General features: G+C 44.3%; 1 protein-coding gene across 1 annotated transcript in view; it reads right to left on the bottom strand.

Annotated features, from left to right (window-relative positions):
• BCLAF3 (BCLAF1 and THRAP3 family member 3) overlaps positions 1–20,919 on the bottom strand; it is a 127,522-nt gene that overhangs the window by 75,267 nt on the left and 31,336 nt on the right. Inside the window, exons 7-8 of the mRNA XM_030202266.1 lie at positions 8,682–8,854; positions 7,607–7,721 (exon numbers count right to left, since the gene is read on the bottom strand). Of these exons, the coding sequence (XP_030058126.1) occupies positions 7,607–7,721; positions 8,682–8,854 (288 nt within the window). The remainder of the gene's footprint in view (positions 1–7,606; positions 7,722–8,681; positions 8,855–20,919) is intronic.

The following is a 20,919-nucleotide window of genomic DNA, read 5'->3' as shown; positions in this document are numbered from 1 at the left end:
TTCTGTTCACAGTAATGGGAAAATATGGATTTGACGGATGGTTTTTGGGAGCGGTTAATTCTCTTTACACCTCACCAAAAGCGAGAGTGATGGTGAATGGTAATTGTTCAGAAAATGTGAGGATAGAGAGAGGAACTCGTCAAGGTTGCCCCTTGTCACCGTTATTGTTTGCATTGTATTTGGACCCATTGATAAGAGAGGTATATTCTAATGCAGAAATTCATGGTGTAACCTTGGGTACGGTAAAATTCAAATTGGCGGCCTTTGCTGATGACTTGTTAGTTGTGATCACGAGACCGGAGACATCGTTACCAGCTTTATTAGAAGCATTGCAAGAATTTGGGGATTTCTCCGGTCTTAAGTTAAATCTGGAAAAGTCAGAGGCACTGGCTGTGGACGAAGAGATGAATAGAACCTGGCCAGGGATGTTCCCGTTGCGATGGGCAAAGGGGCACTTCCGCTATTTAGGAATCTTGCTATCAACGAAGACTAGGGACCTTTATAAACTTAATATAAAACAACTTTTGGCTCAAACTAAACAACAGCTGGAAAAATGGGAAACCTTGCCACTTTCTTTGATAGGTCGTTTGGGGCTTATAAGTATGGTAATTCTTCCTCGCTGGCTATACGTCATGCAAACCCTTCCCCTTAGGCTGTTGAACAAAGATCTGAAAACGTTCTACAGACTGGTAATGAGATTTTGTTGGGCGAACAAAAAGGCGAAAATGAAATTCCAGCTGCTATGGGGGGGTTGGTCACAGGGGGGACTAGGCTTGCCTAACATGAAACTATATAATATGGCATGTTTATTGAGACATATTAGAGATTGGCTTTTTGAATCGAATAGTTATACCCCCCTAGAGATGGAAGAGGCATACTATGCTCCATATCGTTTGGTGTCATTGTTGCAAGTGGAGAGATCTTTGATCCCTAAACATCTAAGTCACAGTTTGTTGTTGACGCCGCTACGTGAGGCGTGGCAGTTTCTGGGAAAATGTCTGGAAGTGGACACTGAAGTCACGGAATTAATGACCATTCGGGGGAACCCTAAATTTGTGTCAGGCTTGGAGAATCCAGCATTTAAAAGATGGGAGGAAAGAGGAATAATGTATTTGGAAGATATAATGGGCGAGGAAGGGCAGATAAAATCGCGAGAACAAATACTGGGCAATGAGCCGATGCAATGGGGGGACACCTTTGCTTATTGCCAGCTGAAACATTTTATACATTCTCTAGATGGGGAGAAATTGAGACAAAAATCAGGGTCCAAGTTGAAAGAATTCTTTGAGGAAATCTCGGATACTGAGCCATCAGTCTCGGAAGTGTATAAGGCATTAGGTTCGGTGGGGATGAAAAAAAACTTGAAAATAGTTAAAGAACGGTGGGAGAAAGATTTGGGAATAGCCCTCCCCAATTGGGACATTAACAGACAAGTGAAGGGTATTGCAAATTTAGTAAGTGGAGCCCAATATCGGGAATGTGCATTTCGGGTACTTCATAGAGCCTACTTCACACAAGTTCAACTAGCAAAATGTGGGGGAACACAAAATGCAATATGCTTACGATGTAAAATCACAGAAAACTCATTCTATCATGCATTTTGGAGTTGTGAAGTCATACAGGGCTTCTGGTCTAGAGTGGCCAACTATCTGTCAAACCTGCTGTCTTGTGAAATAATAGGAACCCCCTCACAAATGTTGCTGGATATCTATGGGTCATTTAGAGGGAATACTTCAGAGGAAACACTATTTTTTCGTAAGGGATGTCTTCTGGCAAAGAAATGCATACTTCAAAATTGGACCTCGGAGGCTGTGCCAGAATTCTGGCACTGGCGGAATATGGTGCATCAGCTTCTGATGTGGGAGGCCAGAGAAGCCAGGGGATCCCCAAAACGAAAGAATCAGTTTCTGAAGATCTGGGGAAAATATATAGATACCCTATCAGCTAAGGGTAAAAGTTTTGTGCTTAATGTGCTGTAGACACTATATTGAAGTTGTGAGTGGGATAGTTCCTCTTTAAGATGATTGTGAGTTTTCCGGGGGGAGGGAGGTTAATAGGAGGGTTAACAGGAAGGGAGGGGGGAGGTTAGGGAGTAGGGGGGATTAGGGAAAGGGGGGGGGAACGGGGGGGAAAAGGAACACAAAGTGAAAACAGTAGGTCCAATTTGTTTGCTGGTTGTTTAGAAGGGAATGATATGACTGAATGTATATATTGAATATTTGATGTTGACACAATGTACACTGTTTTCAATAAAAACCGTTGAAATATAAATGTCTCTCATGAATACTCAACTATGGATATCCTGAAAACCTGACTGGCTGGGGTGCCTCAGGATCAGATTTGGGAACCACCAAAATATGCAGTTAACCTGAATTTTGCTGGTTCTGCTGTCCATGTCAACTTCACCTTCCTCTCCTGTTCTTGCACACCGGACAGGCAAGAGGAACAAGAGGAGGGTAGAGCTGAATTAGGAAGCAGAGCCATCATGCAGTGTATGCTCCAGGCTCACCCTCACCCCTCCTGTCCCTAAATAAGAACAGAGAATCAGGACTGGAGTCAGAATGGCTCTATCCGGGTCTTGTTACCTGTACAATGTCTGGGAGGGAAGAGGCTGCAGCAAGAAGCAGGCAGTTCCTCAGCCATCAAAGACTGGGGTCCTGGCCAATATATTCATAGGGGCAGAACTTTGTGTGTTTGTGCAATGAACCCCTCCAATGCACAGGTAAAAGTTGCTCCCCCTGCCATTTTGGTCCTGGCACTGGTATTCTAAGCAGCCCTTAGCATAGACTAAGGAGAAATTGTGCCTTACCTGATCATTTTTTCTTTAGTCAGGGACACTGTTCTGAACCAATGGGCGGTTATCCCATCCTACCAGCAAGTTCAGGTACAAAAAACAATTCTGCCAGTGACATCACCAGCATAAGCTAAGGTGCATACTGGATTGTTCCAGGGAGCATCTGCCCAAGCAGCATGTGGTCCTTTTGTAACATATCCATGTCCCATGAACCACTGCAGCTAAAATGATAATCAAGAGAGCAAAATACAGAGTGGCACTCACCAGTGGTGTAGGAAGGGAGGGGGGCGGTGGGGCAGTCCGCCCCGGGTGCATGCCGGCTTTGCTGGTTCCCTACTCCCTCTGCCCCGGAACAGGTTACTTCCTGTTCCGGGGCAGAGAGAGCAGGGAACCAGCGGAGCCGACGCAGCTCCCAGCGACGTGCACTCGGGGCAGATCGCCCCTCGCCGCTTCCCTATGCAAGTATGAGTGCGCTCCGGGGGGTGGGGGGTGCGCAGCGGCGACCCGCCCCGGGTGTCAGCCACCCTCGCTACGGCACTGGCACTCACTACCCTGCATATCCAGGATATAGCCATATCACAGGAACCTGTATGGCTGCCAATCACAAAATAAATCTTATTTTTTGAAGCACTAAAAAGCACGCCCAGAACCCCAGACTGAGGTCTTCCAAGGACATGACTTTAGAACACTGTCGCTGACTAAAAGAAAAAAAAAAAACATTTCAGGTAAGAATTTTTCCTTTCTTAGTGTCAGCTCCAATGTTCTGAAACAATGGGATGTACTGAAGCAGATCTATTGGGCGGGAGAAGACAAGGCCCCCCTCCCCCGAATGACGGCTCTGCCAAAGTCCGAGGGGGCTCTGGCCAGCATGTTCAATCTGCTCTTGGATAACAATCCTGATCCGCTAATTATTGGTTACCAGTGGAGGCTCAAATTCAAATTTAAGGTATGCATTATAGTTCAAAAAATTATTTTTAGACAGTCACCAGAACATTTGCTTGGTTGGATTCAAATGTCTAATAAAAACAGAGACCTTCGAGATACTTCATTATCCTAGTCCTACAAAACTGAAAAATAATAAGACAATTTACTCTGTGAGACTTATGTTTCAAGTCTCGCTGTTATGGAATTCTCTTCCTGTACAAGAAAAATGCAGAATTTATTTTTTCTAAAAGACTTGAAAACACATCTTTTAAAGAAACATGATTACATTATGTTTTTCTTCTTTTAATATGAATTAACTAATTAGTAGTTAACTCAGGCTCTGCCTGGTGGTTCTTGCTGTGATCCGCACTGAACTCTTTTCGGTACTTATGGAATATAAGAAGTAAAGTAAATATTTATAGATCAAGTCAAATATCCTCTCTCCCCTGTTAAAATCCTGGGAGTTTTTCTCTGTGCTGTTTGAGGTTTTTTGTTTTCTTGTTTTGGTTGTCTTGTTCTCTCAATAAACAGATTTGAAATAAAATCCTGGGAGTTTTTTTTTTTTTAACCAATCTCTTTCGTTGGAGCCTCATATTAATTCTTTGGTTCAAAGCTCTTTCTAATAAGAAAACTAAGAAGAATTAGAAAGCTTTTTTGAGATCGAGCAGTTTAGACTGCTTGTTATCTCTCTGCTTCTGTCAAAGTTAGATTAATGCAACTTGATATATATCTTTGTCTTCCTAGATATATTCTTCAACGATTGCAGACAATCCAAAATACCACTGTCAGACCAGTTTTTTCCTTGCGCAAACATGACAAAATTTCTATTACATGGAGCTTCATTGGCTCCAATTGAGGTCAGGATTCTTGAATATACTTATTTTAGGAAGATGTTAAAAACTTCATTAAGAATTTTCTCATTAATTCAGACTGATGTTTTGGATATGTTTTTATTTTTGTCAAGAGGATGTCTTGATTTTTATTCTTATTGTAAACTACTTTGAACTTTTGGTGTTAGAGGTATACAAACTGTAAACTGTAGTGCTTAGCAAAGGAATAAAAATAACAAAGTCATCACCCTGCAGATCTCCTCAAGGGATACCACCGGGGCCTCTGCCCAGAAAACAGCCAAAGCCCTAGTAGAGTGGGCTTAGAGCCCTTGAGGCACCGGGTGATTCTTGTCGATGGAAGTAGACTAAATAGCCAGCTTAATCCACCTCACAATGGAGGCCTTCTGAGGGCCATGGAAAGGTACTAAAGGGTGGTCCGAGAGACAAAACTCATTCGTCTCCTTAAGTACCTGAGCAGCGTCCTCCGAACATCCAACTTCTGACGCCTCCAATCCTCCGGCAATGATTCATGTGCCACAAAGGAAGACAAACGAAACCTAATTCACATGGAACAGAGACTCCACCTTTGGAAAAAAGGATGGTACCATGCGCAAGAACATTGAATCCTCTGAGAAGGAGAGATAGGGATCCAACATAAGTCCTGCAATTGTGAAACCCTCCCAGCAGAGGTGATGGCCACCAAAAATATCATCTTGAGGGTAAGGTTCTTGATAGAAGCCAAGCTCAGGGGCTCGAAAGGAGCCTTGAACAGAGCCCGGAGGATCAGATTGAGGTCTAAAGAAGGAAAGGAAGGATGAAGAGGGGGGCACAGATGCACCATCCCCCTTCAGAAACTGAGCTACCTCCCTGTGCAAAGTCAGAAAAGTGCCGTTCACCTTCCCCAGAAAGCTGGACAATACAGCCAGGGAGCTGAAGGCCAACTCCTGTTCCAGGCCCTGCTACAGAAAACCCAGATCATCAGGAACCTGCGCCCTCCAGGGACTGTTCCCCACACCAGGATACAAACACGCAACAGATTCTGACATAAGCAGGGACACAGAGGACCTCCTGGAGCGACGCAAGGTTGAAGTCACTGTGGGGGAAAAACCTGTGCTTCTCTAACCATCACCTCTCAATGGCCATATCGTAAGTGAAAAGAGTCCAGATCATCCATATAGCCCTTGTTGAAGCAGACTCCAACCCTTTAGCAGCGGAAGTGGATCCTCCACCAGATGGCCAAGATCTATATACAAAGGTCTACAAGGCCAATCTGATGCCACCAGATGAGGATGATGCGCAATTCTGAGCAACAAGTGGCCAATGAGAGGCCATAAAAGGAAGATATAGAGAGGCTCCACTACCAGCCAAGGCTGTACCAGGGCACCTATCCCCTGAGAGGCTAGGTCCCTCCTGCGACTAAAAAGGCATTCTGCCTTTGATTTAGCTCTGGATGCCATCAAGTCAAACTAAGAAGGCTTCCAGCAGTCCATAATAAGCTAGGCGGCCTAAAGCCCAGCAAACATTCTCCCGGATCCAGGAGAGCACAACTGAGAAAGTCCATCTGCATACTGCCATTGCCTGCAATAAGGACAGCTGAGAGCCTACTGATGCGTCTCCATCCAAAAGACTTGCCACATCCAGGGCCACCACCAGATTCGTGGTTCCACTCTGCTTGTTGATGTCCGCCACAGTGGAGGCACTGTCCGACATCATTCGTGACCATCTTCCCTTTGAAGAGTAGCTAAAACTCCTACAGGAGTTGGATAGACTGCCTGGGTCTCCAGGTGGTTGATGGACCAGGACATCTCCTGGCTTGACCACATGCCACATGCCCAGGACAGGGAGCTCCACAACCAAGGAGACTTGCACTCTTGGTGACCAGTACCCACCGAGGAGGCTCAAGGGGAACCCCTCTCAAAAGGCTCATCAGACTGTCCCCCAGGGCAGACTAATGGCACACACATGCATGCCTATTTGACTGCCCTGGTCTACTTCGGCCCCAGAGCTCCAGCATCTCTGCCATCTCCAGCTCTCTCTGGGTGCGCCTAAAGGGAAATACCCTACACCCAAACAGGTTACAACAAGCAAGAAGGGTGGGGGTGGGGATGGGGATCCGCACTCCTTTGGCAAGGCTCCACAGGACTAAGCCAAAGCCTCACACAGTGGCAATAAGAGGTGAGACCTGGGGATGCCGAGCCAAGCTCTGAGCTCAATCAGGTATGGTTCTGAAACTGTGAACTGGGAGGGGTTGTTAGGCTCAACCACACTGTGCGGCCATGGCCAGCGGAGTGGGAAGCTAGGCCAGGGACAACAGCACCATCAGCACAACTTACCACCTGCTGAAGGTACAACCTACACCCATCTGCTGGTAGGAAGGGATAACACCCACTGGTTCAGAACAGTGGAGCTGACACTAAGAAATGCAAACTTGATATAGGTTCTGATGCTCAGAGGAGCAGCCGTATTAGTGCTGAATCAGTAAATATATAAGGTGGTGGAATCTTATAGATAAATTTATTAAGACAAATTTCCAAGGATAAGAGTCAGTTTCATCAGATACAACTTGTCCTCAAAAGCTTATGCCTCAATAAGTCTAAGGCGAACGAGCTTCAGTTGTCTCATGACCAAAGCGTGTTTTCATGTACTGCAAGAAAGGTAAAACATACACAAATGAAAAATGACCAAAATCCAATGCACAGTTTACAGGACTACTATAGCGACTCACCATGCAGGGCAGGTAACTCAGCCCAAAAAGCTTAACAGCCCTTTGAGTAAGGATTATCATTGTTTTCTTGTGGTAAGCATTAGTATACATAACAAAATCAGGGAAGGGTGTATGGTGTTAAAAACGGTACACCTTTTCTTGCAAAACAAGATGAAAGTTTAGAAATTCACTGCAAGTATAAAAAAGAGAGACCTAGGAATAAGACCAAATGAGACACTGCTCTGGCCTTTCAGTGCTCACTTAGAAGCAAGTTAAATGAATCCACATCCTAACCCCTCTGCCACTCTGTTTGGGCCAACACATCTGCACATGATCTCAACTAACAAAACATACCTGTGAATTTTGGGATTTGATTTTTCCACAGCTTTATTTTCATTTGCATCTTTCTCATACTGCATTTTGGAGAAGCGCTCATGTAAAGTAAGTGCGGAAGGCTTAAAATAATTTGCTGTTAAAGTCAATGCAAAAGCATTAATTACTATACTATAGATGAAGCACACAAACTGTACAAATCTGAATGTCAATTCAGTACTAACAGCTTAATATTGCTTAATATTTAAAGGAAGGGATTTATAAGACAGAGCTGTTTCTTCTATTCCTCAAATTCTTATTGGAATAAGTATCTTGAATTTGGGAGAAGATTGAGATCAAAGCTGCAGATAGATTTTTCAGTCCCTAATACAAATCTCCCTGTTTTATCTGAGTAGTTTATTCAAGGTATCCATTTTAATCCCTCAAACCCTTTTTGTAATTTTGTCACATGTGAAAGAAGTCAGTGCTCATATCAATCTTTCACTTTTCAGAATGACAAGTTTTACTGTCGATTTCTATTCCCGTTAGCCCAGTCAAGGCTTTTCTGGGTATACAAAATTAGAGCAATTGTAGAATAAAAGCTAGGTATTATTTCAGCTGTGAATTACTGTTTTCCCCAAACATGAAAAGCTAGAAAAAAACACAGTCTCAGATCAGTAGAAAGCTTCTGCTCTTTTCCATCTAATTAGCAGAAATCTGTCTATTCCATTTTTTCCCCCTTTATCAGAGCATGATGTGAAGCATTTCTACATCTGCCATACCTAATGGTCAAGTAAGTAGACTAAAGGACTGTTAAGTAGCACAGTTCCAATCCATTACGTAACACAGAGACAGGGCCTGGTCCATGATGCTTAAGCACCACATGCTCTGTCCCTCTCTGTTCTAGACCCTCCCCTCTTCAGTATGATTTAATAACCCATCAGTTAAAGGAAGCAGTTATTGCCAGCCTCTTAAGTACAAACATCATAACAGGTCACCACAGGGTCACATTTGGTTCTTTACAATGTTTACTTATATTTAAACACACAAAACTGGGGTCATTAAATGTAAAAATGATCAGCTATTAAGTGACGGGTGTGTAAAATAAGGTACCAACCCTTGACTTCATGAATTATGGTGATGATTTCCTGGGTGAATTCTCTTTTGAGATCCGATGGAGCAGAATGTAAGTGTTCAAACACAGGATGGAAATCCTCCTTTTTCCTGCTCACTGCTACCAAATCATTTGATATCTGTCTCTCTGCAGAAGGGCTACCAACAGCAGCAGTCCTGGAACAGTTTACACAAGAGTTTGATTCTGAAACTTGGTTTTGATAAGTTAAAGTTTGAGCACAACAAACCATATGGAAGTTTAAGAAAAGGATAAGGGCTGCAAAATTGTAAGGACTTGTACAGAAACTCAACCTTTCTACAAAATTTAAAATGTACTTAAGTATATAGGCTGCAAGAAAAAATGAAAAACAACTAACAATAAAACCCCTTTGTCTAGTGTGGCTCCAAAACAAGTTGAAATTTGTTCTTACCTGCTAATTTCCTTTCCTTGAGTGGGGCTATGTCCCCCAACCAGCAGATGGAGGCAGAGAATACTGACAATTCAGCAATACCATCACTAGTATTAAAAGAGTGGTGTAGTCCTAGAACTTGCCAGTATACTATCAACAAAGCACATATCAACCTGAACAACATTATACAGTATGTGAACTTCATTAAACAATGTTATACAATAAAACTATAAGTATAATAACATAGTGGATGGTCATAACAGCCACTTTTGAAACATCAATAAGAATCCCAAAACCAAATTGAGGACATTATTGAGTGACAAGAGCAATATTACAGAACAGTATGGACTGAAACTGGGGTCAACAAGACACACCAACAATATAAAATCACATTCAGTCTGTAGACCTCTCAGGACTAAGAATTCTTTCACAAAATCTATCACCAGGAAAATCCTAACAGGTACCCTGAACTGCAAGACAATAATGAAGTCCAAATGTAGACTTCCTGGGTGGGTCTTGGACTGGTCTTGCAGGACTCAAAGAAAGGAAATTATCAGAAAAGACTGAAATTTCACCTTATCATCCTGCTAGACTAATCCAGACAAGTGGGACATACCAAAGCTTTAAAGCCCCAAGTGGATGAAGAAAAAAGCCTCCTGGAAACCACCATGCCATGGTATTAACTCCCCTCTTCAATAAACCCCCAATATGAAAGTTCAGCCATGAGATGGGATCAGAAAAACAGACTAGACTGGTGCCCAACACAGTGTGGCATGCTACACTGACCCAGGTTAAGCTGAGAAAGTCTATTAAGGTAGCACAGAGCAGTGCACTGACAAACTGTTCACCCTAACCAAAAGATGAGGACTCTAGGTTCAACAGGACCTAGAAATAAAATACTGACACTGTCCTGCTCTCATGCTGTCTGCTAACTTGAGCACAGCACAAAAGAGGCCTCATTTGGCTTGAACCAAGGAGGAACAGACAGGAGTCTGAAGAACCTAAAAATGTCTACCTAGCTGCAAATTGGGAGGAGCCGTAAGGTAACAAAGTTGGTACTGAAAATCAAGACCTCCACCTGGAGTAGGATATCAAGCTCAAGAGCAGCAGTGTAAAAATTACTGTGCAATCCAAAGCTGTATGAAGAACCTGGAATCCAAATACTAACACAGAGTCTGGTTTGACTTAGGCCAACATATGGAAGGCAACATCACCAACAAGAGGAATCTCTCGCTACTGCCCTTATGATATGATTACAGAGTCTAATCAAAAACACTGAACAGGGCCCAGGGTCCAACAAAGGAACAGAATAATGCTCAGGATGGGTGACAGAATACTCCCCAACCACCCTAAGCAGCTGATAGGAAATAATGAATGAAATTTTTCCTCAGGACTCAAGAGCAGACTCAAGCAAGCTTCTCTGCTTGCAATCCACTAGGGAGAACTGCATGTAAGAGCTAGAGCTTCAGAGCCGATAGAGCAGAAGGGAGCTTCAGACTAACTTAATCCCCAGTCAAAACAAACCTCTGGGCTAACTAAGAATTCTTAACTAGAAACAAATGAGAGGAATGTTGAACCTTCACTGGGCCAAACCAGTCCCCCAGTTTCACTTCGATGTGCCCAAAGTACTGCACCTGAAGAAAATCTTGGCCACTGATCAGGCAAACCCCAACACTGTCTTAACTGAGGAGAGATTGGACCAAGACACATAGGTTTGTACTTCTAGGAAGCATTTCCAAAGTCCAACAACCTGGAACCCAGGCTTTGCAATGGGACTGGTTCCCAGGGAAGAATAAAAACTGTAATCCTTGACTTTTGAGATAGCATCCCACATCTTTGTTATCAAAAGGATCATCTCCCACACAGGGAGATCTGCAAAACAGACATGAAACATGTTGCAACAGTAAATGCAATTCTGCAACCTGTTCTGTAGAATGTGAAGTGGATATTGGGACAGAGGTCTCAAACACTACAATGCTCCATGACCAAAGCACCCTCCTATGCATCATAAAATAAGGCCAAAAGTTATACATGAGGAACCTGATGCAGGTGCATATACCTGCTGTCATAAGAAGCCTTAAGTATGAATTTACTAACCTGAAGAAAAGAAAACTAGGACCCAGATATTCCAAGGGAAGAGGCAAAGGCTGGCAGTGAGAGAATCAGTGTACCTGATATGACCCTCAGAGGAAATGGGTGCAAATCCCTAAAAGAAAATATAAGACCACTGGTAATATCAATGATAGGCAGACTCAGGTTTCTCTTGCTCCCAGCATATCTTCACTAAACATGGATCCCAAAGCCGACCAAGAGAGACCCCTTTGAGTGGAGCTTCAGTAAGATAAACAGAGGTGTTTCACCAAGGAATACAAGCAGAATACAACTATTTGCAACAGAGAAGGGTCAGACCATAACTACCTCCCTGAAAATGAGAAGAGAGTGCCTGAATAAAATCCTTCAAGTCTCCAATCAGAGGACCAATAAAGACACAAATGGGGTGGAAGAAGTTTGAGGGGAAGAGACTCTCTGAAGAATTTCAGCCCACTTGTGATACACTGCTGCAAATTTTCAGGAGTTCCCCCCAAAATTCATGGCTCTTGGATGGAAAGATCGCACAAGTCCAATGAAGTTGGTTTTAGACACACTATGAAGGAGCTCCCAAGAATTCTGTCCATTTAGTGAGGCTCTAGTTTGATCTTGCCTTGGCCAAACTATATGGAGGATCCAGCAAAGCACTCCTAACCTCAATTACCTTCCTCATGGAAGATTCCCCAGCTTTTAAACTGCACGAGAAGCATACAGCCCCCCCCCCCCCCATAGGAATGTTAGAGACCTGGGAGGAAGTGACGTCACCACTCATGACGGCTGCCTAGGTCCAGGGCTCTGGCTCAGTGATCTGAATGTTAGGGCTAATCCTCGATCTAATAGAGGGTATTCTGGTGCAGGGGCCATGATTATGACATTGAAACTTTTTTCAGTTTTCTACTCATACCTGAAAGGGGAGAAATCGTGAGACCCTGCAAGTGCTATTTACATCTTTGCATCAGCAGAAGATTGTGTTTCTAAGAAGGCGTCGATACATTCTGAAGAATCGGAGGGGGAACTACAGCACAGACTCGGAGCACAGAGGTATACTGCAGGGCTCCCGCTGGCTGGCTAAATGGATGGCAGATTTAAAGAAGGAATTTTCCCAAACTGACCAAGATATTTGCTCTGCGGTAGAAGATATTAAACAGGAAATAGGCATACTTAAAGAGTGCAAGATAATCTGGAACAGAAAGTGGCAGTTTGTGAGGATCAAATGGCAGATTTTCGCTCACACTGCAATTCTCTCACAAAAGATGTTCAGGCACTCTTAGAAAAGACTGAGGACCTTGAAAGCAGGTCCCGCAGGAACAATGTGTGTGTGTAGAGCATTCCCAAGGCATCCATATACACCAATTGCCAGCAAGTTATATTGTACCTTTTCAGCTTCATATGGGATCTGGATATTGAGAGCCACTCATTCAGATCTAGTGGATGCATCGGGCATTAGGAGCCCAGAAAGATCAACAGGCTCATAATATTGTGTACCTCCGGCTCCTTGCAAAATCAAGTGCACACGGCACTCTTAAGTGCAAGGATCTAGTAACTGAACTGTATCCCAATATCTTCCCCACTGACATTGTAGAAACGGCAAGTCTTTCATGGGTTAACCCTTTTTCTTCTAACTGAAAGCATCCAATACAAATGGGAGTATCACTCAGGAGTCCTTTTTATCACGCAAAAGGAAGTAGACATCACGCCAAAGACGCCACAAGAGGCCTGGGTTATTTTACATTGGCTGCAGGTTCCCAATCTTCTGGAACAGGCATCAGTAGCTAAGGATCTGAGGGGGGGGGGGGGGGGTCATCTGCCCCGCTATAGGCCACCAGATGGCGAGTGGATAAAAGCAGGCGCTTAACCAGACCGATGGCGCTAAGGCATGGAAGAAGCGCGGTTCTACCTCCATGAACATGTGACAATATCACCTAGGGAGTGCATTTTCAGTACTGGCTTATTTCTTCTTTTGAGTTATTGTTCTTTTGTGAGTTACTTTACGGATTCTTCTGATGTGGTGTTGCCTGGCCTGTGAGGGGATGGAGTATCTTGCAGACATTTTAGTATTACTATATATCATTTAATTTGTTCACTTGTTTCTGTTTTAACGAGGGTTAGCACCTCTTCAAAGTTACTTGATCGGCATTCAGCTTAGTGAGGGCTGTCATTGCCTCAAGGTAGCTATCTCTTTTCACTGTGGCAAGAGGAAAGGGAATGGGGGTCAGGGATGTGGTATTATAATGTTCGTATATCCTGTTTTGAATGATGGGTTCTACCACTAGGACACTGGTAGGGGGCTTAATTCTCCACAAAAGTGGTCTTTAAAAGAAGTTAACAGATTTAAACTAGATATTGGTTTTGTGCAGGAAACCCATTTTAATAAAAAAGGTGAAACACTGATGGGGGTGGGAGAGAGCGTCACTATGCCCAGGCTTTCCACTGCTCCATTAGAGGGGGAACCAAAAAATGTGGCATCTGTGTGCTGCTACACAATTCTCTATGATTTTCATTAGTGGATGAGGTGTCGATGGAGGATCCTCTTTGTTGGCTGCAGATATATGGGATACGAGAGTTACCCTTATTAATATATATACTCCATCAGAGTCACAAAATGTGTTCGGGCAGGGGATTCTTGATCTTGTGAGGAACAAGGGACATATTCTTTTGGGAGGAGATTTCAATTTTACAATTTCCTTGAAGCTAGATATACTTCCCACTAGAGTTCACTCCTCCTCATCCAAAGCACCAAAAAGTTATGCAAAACTGATGTGAATTTGGCCAATCAGATCTCTGGCGTACAAAATACCCTCGGGAAAAACAGTTTTCCTACCACTCTGTAGTACACGATAGTTATGCCAGATTAGACTTTCTCTTGGGGGAAAATTATTAGGTGCAGAGAATGAAGGGATCTGGAATGAGTCTCCAATGTAGTCAGGGATGATTTATTTATTTGTACCCCACATTTTCCCACCTATTTGCAGGCTCAATGTGGCTTACATTGTTCCCTCATGGCGATCGCCATTTCTGGAGAGATACAAGTGGTATTACATTAAAGATCTTGATTGACATAGTAGATTAAGCAGTCAAGTAAAAGAGTACATATTCATAATGAGGGATAAAGTGGTATTGCGTTAGAGTTCATTCGTGGTAGAGTAGACCTTGGTAGTCAAGTATAGAGAGTTAGGTTTTATCCAGTTCTTACTGGAGACTCAATAAGAGCTTACTGAAAAGACAGAAGTGAGGAACGATGTTCAGAAGGAACTTTCTCAGTATTCAGAATTTAATGATACAGAGGGACTTTCTCTTCTGTATGGGAGGGACTGAAAGCGATCATTAGAGAGATACTTATTAAATGGGGAGCTAGGAAAAAGAAACAACATATACAACGCGAGCAATCCCTGATATCATGCATAGAGGGCTTAGAACATCAGTACTACTACTACTAATAGCATTTATATAGCGCTACCAGACGCACGCAGCGCTGTATATTTGACATAGAGAGACAGTCCCTGTTCAAAGACCTTACAATCTAGGTAACAGACAAGACATTACGGGCAAGGAAATTACAGGGTAAAGAGGAACAGGGGAGGAGGGCAATTGAGTAGCGGTTAGGAGCCAAAGGCAGTAGTGAAAAGGTGAGCTTTCAGCACAGATTTGAAGACGGTTCCAGGCATAAGGTGCCGCAAGATAAAAGGAACAAAGTCTGGAGTTAGCGGTGGAGGAGAAAGGGGACGACAAGAGAGATTTGTTCAGAGAGTGGAGTTCACGGGGAGGAATGTAGGGAGAGATGAGAGAGGAGAGGTAGTGAGGGGTCATAGAGTGGATGCATTTAAAGGTCAGTAAGAGGAGTTTGAACTGTATACGGAAGCGGACAGGGAGCCAGTGAAGTGACTTGAGGAGTGGGCTGCCATTTCCTCCCCTCACCCTCCCCACTGACAGTTTGAACTTCGTGGGTGTGGCTTGGATCTCTTTCGGGGAGAGAGAACTGACAACTTGTAGCAGCAGCTTCAGAGAGCGTTTTCCATCTCACGGGTGGGCTGCGGAGAGTGCCTTCTCCTGCTTCCACCCACCCTACCCCTCTACCCACCCACCCCTAGAGTGACATGTCTTATATAACCTCCCTATCAACCCACTCATTACTTTACCTCACCCATTTCTATTCTTCTATCACCTTCTCCCACTACTCCAACCAGAGTTACACCTAATCACACTGACCACCCTTCAACATCTTCTGTCCTTCTGTGACTGTTCTCTTGTGCTTGACTGCTTAAATATTTTAAATTTAAATGCTTTACTTTTTGTCTATTAGATTGTAAGCTCTTTGAGCAGGGACTGTCTTTCTTCTGTGTTTGTACAGCGCTGCGTACACTTTGTAGCGCTCTAGAAATGTTAAATAGTAGTAAATAGTAGTAGTGGGCTAGTGTGGGTATAAAGATTCAGGCGGAAAATAAGTCGAGCTGCAGAATTCTGGACAGATTGGAGAGGAGAAAGATGACTGAGCGGAAGACCAGTGAGAAGTAAATTGCAATAGTCCAAGTGAGAAGTAACAAGGGTGTGAATAAATTTTGGTGGCGTGTTCATAAAGGAAGGGGCGAATTTTGCTAATGTTGAAGATAAAGTGACAGGTTTTGGCGATTTGTTGAATATGAGCAGAGAAGGAGAGAGAGGAGTCGAAGATGACTCCAAGGTTACGAGCCAAGGAGACAGGGAGGATACAAGAGCCATTAACAGAGATAGAGAATGGGGGAAGAGGGGAGGAGGGTTTAGGGAGAAAAATCAGTACCACCGCACACATAAAAAGCTTGATAAACACCACTTGGATGCACTTCATGGAGTTACAGCAACTTTGCTTGGCTCATGTGGAATTTCAATTGCGCAAACTCAGACAGCAATTTTATGAACAAAGTAACAAATTGGGTAGGCTTTTAGGGAGAAGGCTCCATAAGCATCGTCCAAGCGCAGATTCTTAAAATCAGGAATACTAAGGGGGAGTTGGATTATAAAGGAACAGCAAATTCCTGGCCTTTTATAAACAACTATGTTGCCAACTCCTCCCTTGAGGAGGAGGATATACACTTTTATTTAGCTGCAGTGGAGGTGCCATCTGTCTCTGGAGCTTGTAGTGATAGACTGTGTTATTTTACCCCAGGAAATTTTCGGCGTCAATAAAGGATTATCTGTGGGTAAATTGCCAGGTATAGATGGCTTCTCTAATATGTTTTAGAAAATGTATAGGACCTATCTAGCTCCAGTACTCATAAAATACTATAATTATTTATGAGATGGGATGGGCTATTGCCCCTCATAGTAACACCGCAGATATGATTTTGTGTAAACTTGGGAGGGATAATACCGTTTGTGGGTTCTATCGCCCCATATCTCTGACCAATGTAGATTTGAAGATCATGGCAAAACTGTTAACCAATAGACTAGTGGATTACACACTCAGATCAGGTGGGTTTGTGGTAGGGTAGCAGACCATGGACAATGTAAAGCGAATTTTGCATATTGTATGATCAGTGGGGGATAAGGGGTTTCCTATTAGCGGTAGACGCAGAGAAGACATTTGATTGTGTGTACTGGCCTTTTATGTTCACCACCCTGTGCAAGTATAGTGTGGGGGAGGGCTTTTGTTCTTGGCCATCTACCATATACTCAAATTGACAGCTTGTATAAAAATTAACCGGGGGGGGGGGGGGGGGGGGGGGAGTATAACTCTACTTTTTCTCTGAAGCAGAGAAAACGGCAGGGGTATCCCTTTGTTGCCCATTGTGCAGCAAATTAGGGACCTAACAGATATTCACAGGGAAAGCCATCCATAAAATCTATTTGCGGACAGATGATGTTATACTATCCCTCACACAACCCTTAACCCATTTTGCCTATTCTCGTCTGTGAGATGAAACAGCATGCTTCTGTGTCAGGGTTTAAGACAAACATAGAAACCTCAAATTCACTACCAAACCACCCTCCCCCTCACCCTTTAACCCACTCCAACCAACCCAGGCCTCCTTCTCCTCTTTTCCTATTACTACCGAAGAGGAAACCGCCCACCTTCTTTCCTCCTCGAAATGCACCACCTGTTCCCATCCCCACCAACTTACTTAACACCATCTCCCCTACTGTCACCCCCTCCATCTATCATATCCTCAACCTCTCTCTCTCCACTGCAACTGTCCCTGACACCTTCAAACATGCTGTAGTCACACCACTCCTCAAAAAACCATCACTAGACCCCACCTGTCCCTCCAACTACCGCCCCATCTCCCTCCTACCCTTCCTCTCCAAGATACTTGAACACGCCCTTCACAGCCGCTGCCTTGATTTTCTCTCCTCTCATGCCATCCTCGATCCACTTCAATTCAGTTTTCGCCCTCTACACTCGACAGAAACGGCACTCACTAAAGTCTGTAATGACCTATTCCTTGCCAAATCCAAAGGTCACTACTCCATCCTCATCCTCCTTGACCTATCCGCCGCTTTTGACACTATCATAATTTAATTCTTACCGCACTGTCCTCATTTGGGTTCCAGGGCTCTGTCCTCTCCTGGTTCTCCTCTTATCTCTCCCACCGTACCTTCAGAGTACATTCTCATGGATCTTCCTCCACCCCCATCCCGCTCTCTGTCGGAGTTCCTCAGGGATCTGTCCTTGGACCCCTTCTTTTTTCAATCTACACCTCTTCCCTGGGCTCCCTGATCTTATCTCATGGTTTCCAATATCATCTCTATGCCGACGACACCCAGCTTTCTCTCTCCACACCAGACATCACTGCGGAAACCCAGGCCAAAGTATCGGCCTGCTTATCCGATATTGCTGCCTGGATGTCCAACCGCCACCTGAAACTGAACATGGCCAAGACAGAGCTTATTGTATTTCCACCTAAACCCACTTCTCCTCTCCCTCCACTTTCTATCTCAGTCGATGGCACCCTCATCCTCCCCATCTCATCTGCCCGCAACCTCTGAGTCATCTTCGACTCCTCCCTCTCCTTCTCTGCGCATATCCAGCAGATAGCCAAGACCTGTCGCTTCTTTCTCTATAACATCAACAAAAGTCGCCTTTCCTCTGAGCACACCACCCGAACTCTCGTCCACTCTCTCATTACCTCTCGCCTTGACTAATGCAACCTACTCCTCACTGGCCTCCCACGTAGCCATCTATCCCCCCTTCAATCCGTTCAGAACTCTGCTGCACGTCTTATCTTCCACCTGGACCGATATGCTCATATCACCCCTCTCTCCTCAAGTCACTTCACTGGCTTCCGATCAGGTACCGCATCCAGTTCAAGCTTCTCCTACTAACCTACAAATGCACTCAATCTGCAGCCCCTCATTACCTCTCTACCCTTATCTCCCCTTACGCTCCTACCCGAAACCTCCGCTCACAGGACAAATCCCTCCTCTCTGCACCCTTCTCCACCACTGCCAATTCCAGGCTCTGCCCTTTCTGCCTCGCCTCTCCCTATGCTTGGAATAAACTTCCTGAGCCCATACGCCGAGCCCCCTCCCTGCCCATCTTCAAATCCTTGCTCAAAGCCCACCTCTTCAATGTCGCCTTCGGCACCTAACCATTATACCTCTATTCAGGAAATCTAGACTGCCTCAATTTGATTGTCTGCACATTTTGTCCATTAGATTGTAAGCTCTTTTGAGCAGGGACTGTCCTTCTTTGTTAAACTGTGTAACCCTAGTAGCGCTTTAGAAATGTTAAGTAGTAGTAAGTAGTACATAGAAGCACTAAATCTCTTACCCAGCAAGTTGTTGATAACTCCTCCAACTCCACTTTTTAAGTGGAGTGGAGGAGTTGCCTAATGGTTAGTGCAGTGGGCTTTGATCCCAGCATCCTGGGTTTGATTCCCATTGCAGCTCCCTGTGACCATGGCCAAGTCACTTATCCCTCCCCCTCCACTGCCTCATGTACAAAAACAAAAAATTGAGACTGAGTCCTCTAGGGACAGAGAAAGTACCTGTTCATAACGTGTGACTGTCCTCCACCTTGAATTTGATGGTTACGTGGATCATAAATGCCAAAATTAAATTTTAATTAAAAGGGCATCTTAAGTATTTAAGGATTAAAGGATCTTAGAAAATGGAATAGTGGGCCTTTTTCATGGATTGGAAGGGTTGCTATCCTGAAAATGAACGTACTGCCAAGATTTTTATAGTTGTTCCAAATAGTTGATATCCATTAGTTTTAAGATACTGGGATAATGGTAGCACCTTTCGTCACAATTTATTCGGAGGGCTTGGAGGCCACGAATCCACAAACAAGTGCTTATGGCCCATAAGCAGTTTGGTGGTCTGGGGTGACCGGATCGAAGATCTTACTACTTAGCAGTGCAGATGCGCCACCCGTGGGACTGGAAAATTCAGGAGCAGCAGAAGCTATTCATGAAGATTGAACAGGATTGTGTAGGGAATATTCCTCTATACGGGATACTCTGGGTATCTTGGAGTACCTCCTGGGTGGAGGCATGTTCTGAACCCCTTTTTTTGAAGCATATACTACGTAAATGGGCCCAGATCACTTCTGGTGCGGGCCAGGTAGGAGTGGAGATCCTGATATAGACCTCTTTCTTTACCATTTGAGGGTCGAGAACCTATTTATGATGTTTAGCCATTTCATTTTCTACAATCTAAGTATCAATTACCTGCCTCTGACATTTATTTGCATTTGTGTGCTCAACACATATGTCAGAGTGTCCCCTAATCTTTGTACTTTTTGAAAGAGTAGTGAAAAAAGAAATTCACTTTTTACCCATTCTACACCTCAATCTTATCTCCCTCCTCAGTCATTTCCAGGGCCAGCTCAAAGGATAGTGACAACCTGAGCCAACTGCCAACTTGCTTTTGGTGGCATCCCTACCCTCGCATCATTTCCAGCGCCCTCTCCCTCCACCCTTTGGGTTTAGCATTCCCTCCCCTCTTATGGCTCCAGCACTGCTCCCTCACCTCTTTCCCTTGCGGGCCTGTGAAGTTTACATTGGTCACTGGCAGCAGCACTATGACAGGCTGCCTTTGGACACTCCCTGGGTCTTCTCTCTGTGCCCCGCCCACAGGAAATTACATCAGATGAGGCAGGATGCGGCAGAGGGAAGATGCAGGGGCTAGCCAAATGCAGCCTGTCATGGTGACCAATGTAAATTTTATAGGACTGTGGGGGAGCGAGAGGGGCACGGGAGTAGTGCCAGACCCATAGGGAAGGGGAAAGAACAGACAAGGAGGAGGAGAAAAGGTTTAACCTGTAGACTAGGCGAGGTCAGAGGCTGGGTATTTTGGCGCCCTTAACTGCCAGCACCCTGGGCCAGAGTCTCACCTGCTCCAATAGTTAAGCCAGCCCTGGTCATCTCTTTTCCAAGCTAAAAAGTCCTAACCTTTTTAGCCTTTCCTTATATGAAAGGAGGTCCATCTTCTTTTTCATTTTGGTCGCTCTTCTTTGAACCTTTTCTAATTCCACTATATCTTTTTTGAGATACAGCAACCAGAATTGAGAGCAATACTCAAGGTGAGGTCGCAGTATTCTTTGTCTTACTTACCATCCCTTTCCTAATAATTCCTTGCATCCCATTTGGTTTTTTTTTTGGCCACCACCCACTAACTTCTTGAGGAGTATAGGACTCCTTATCTAAATCCAATTTCCCTGGCTACATACCTTCCAAACCATAGAAGAATGGGTCACCAGCTTACTTTCTCTCTCTCCCTCTCTACCAGCCTCCCTACTCAGGCACAATACTCTGAGGAAGCTCTCCG

The sequence above is a fragment of the Microcaecilia unicolor genome, chromosome 4 (assembly GCF_901765095.1).
Source record: "Microcaecilia unicolor chromosome 4, aMicUni1.1, whole genome shotgun sequence".
NCBI lineage: Eukaryota > Metazoa > Chordata > Amphibia > Gymnophiona > Siphonopidae > Microcaecilia > Microcaecilia unicolor.
Note: the sequence above shows the minus strand (reverse complement) of the source record. Positions and strands in the feature narration are given on the sequence as shown.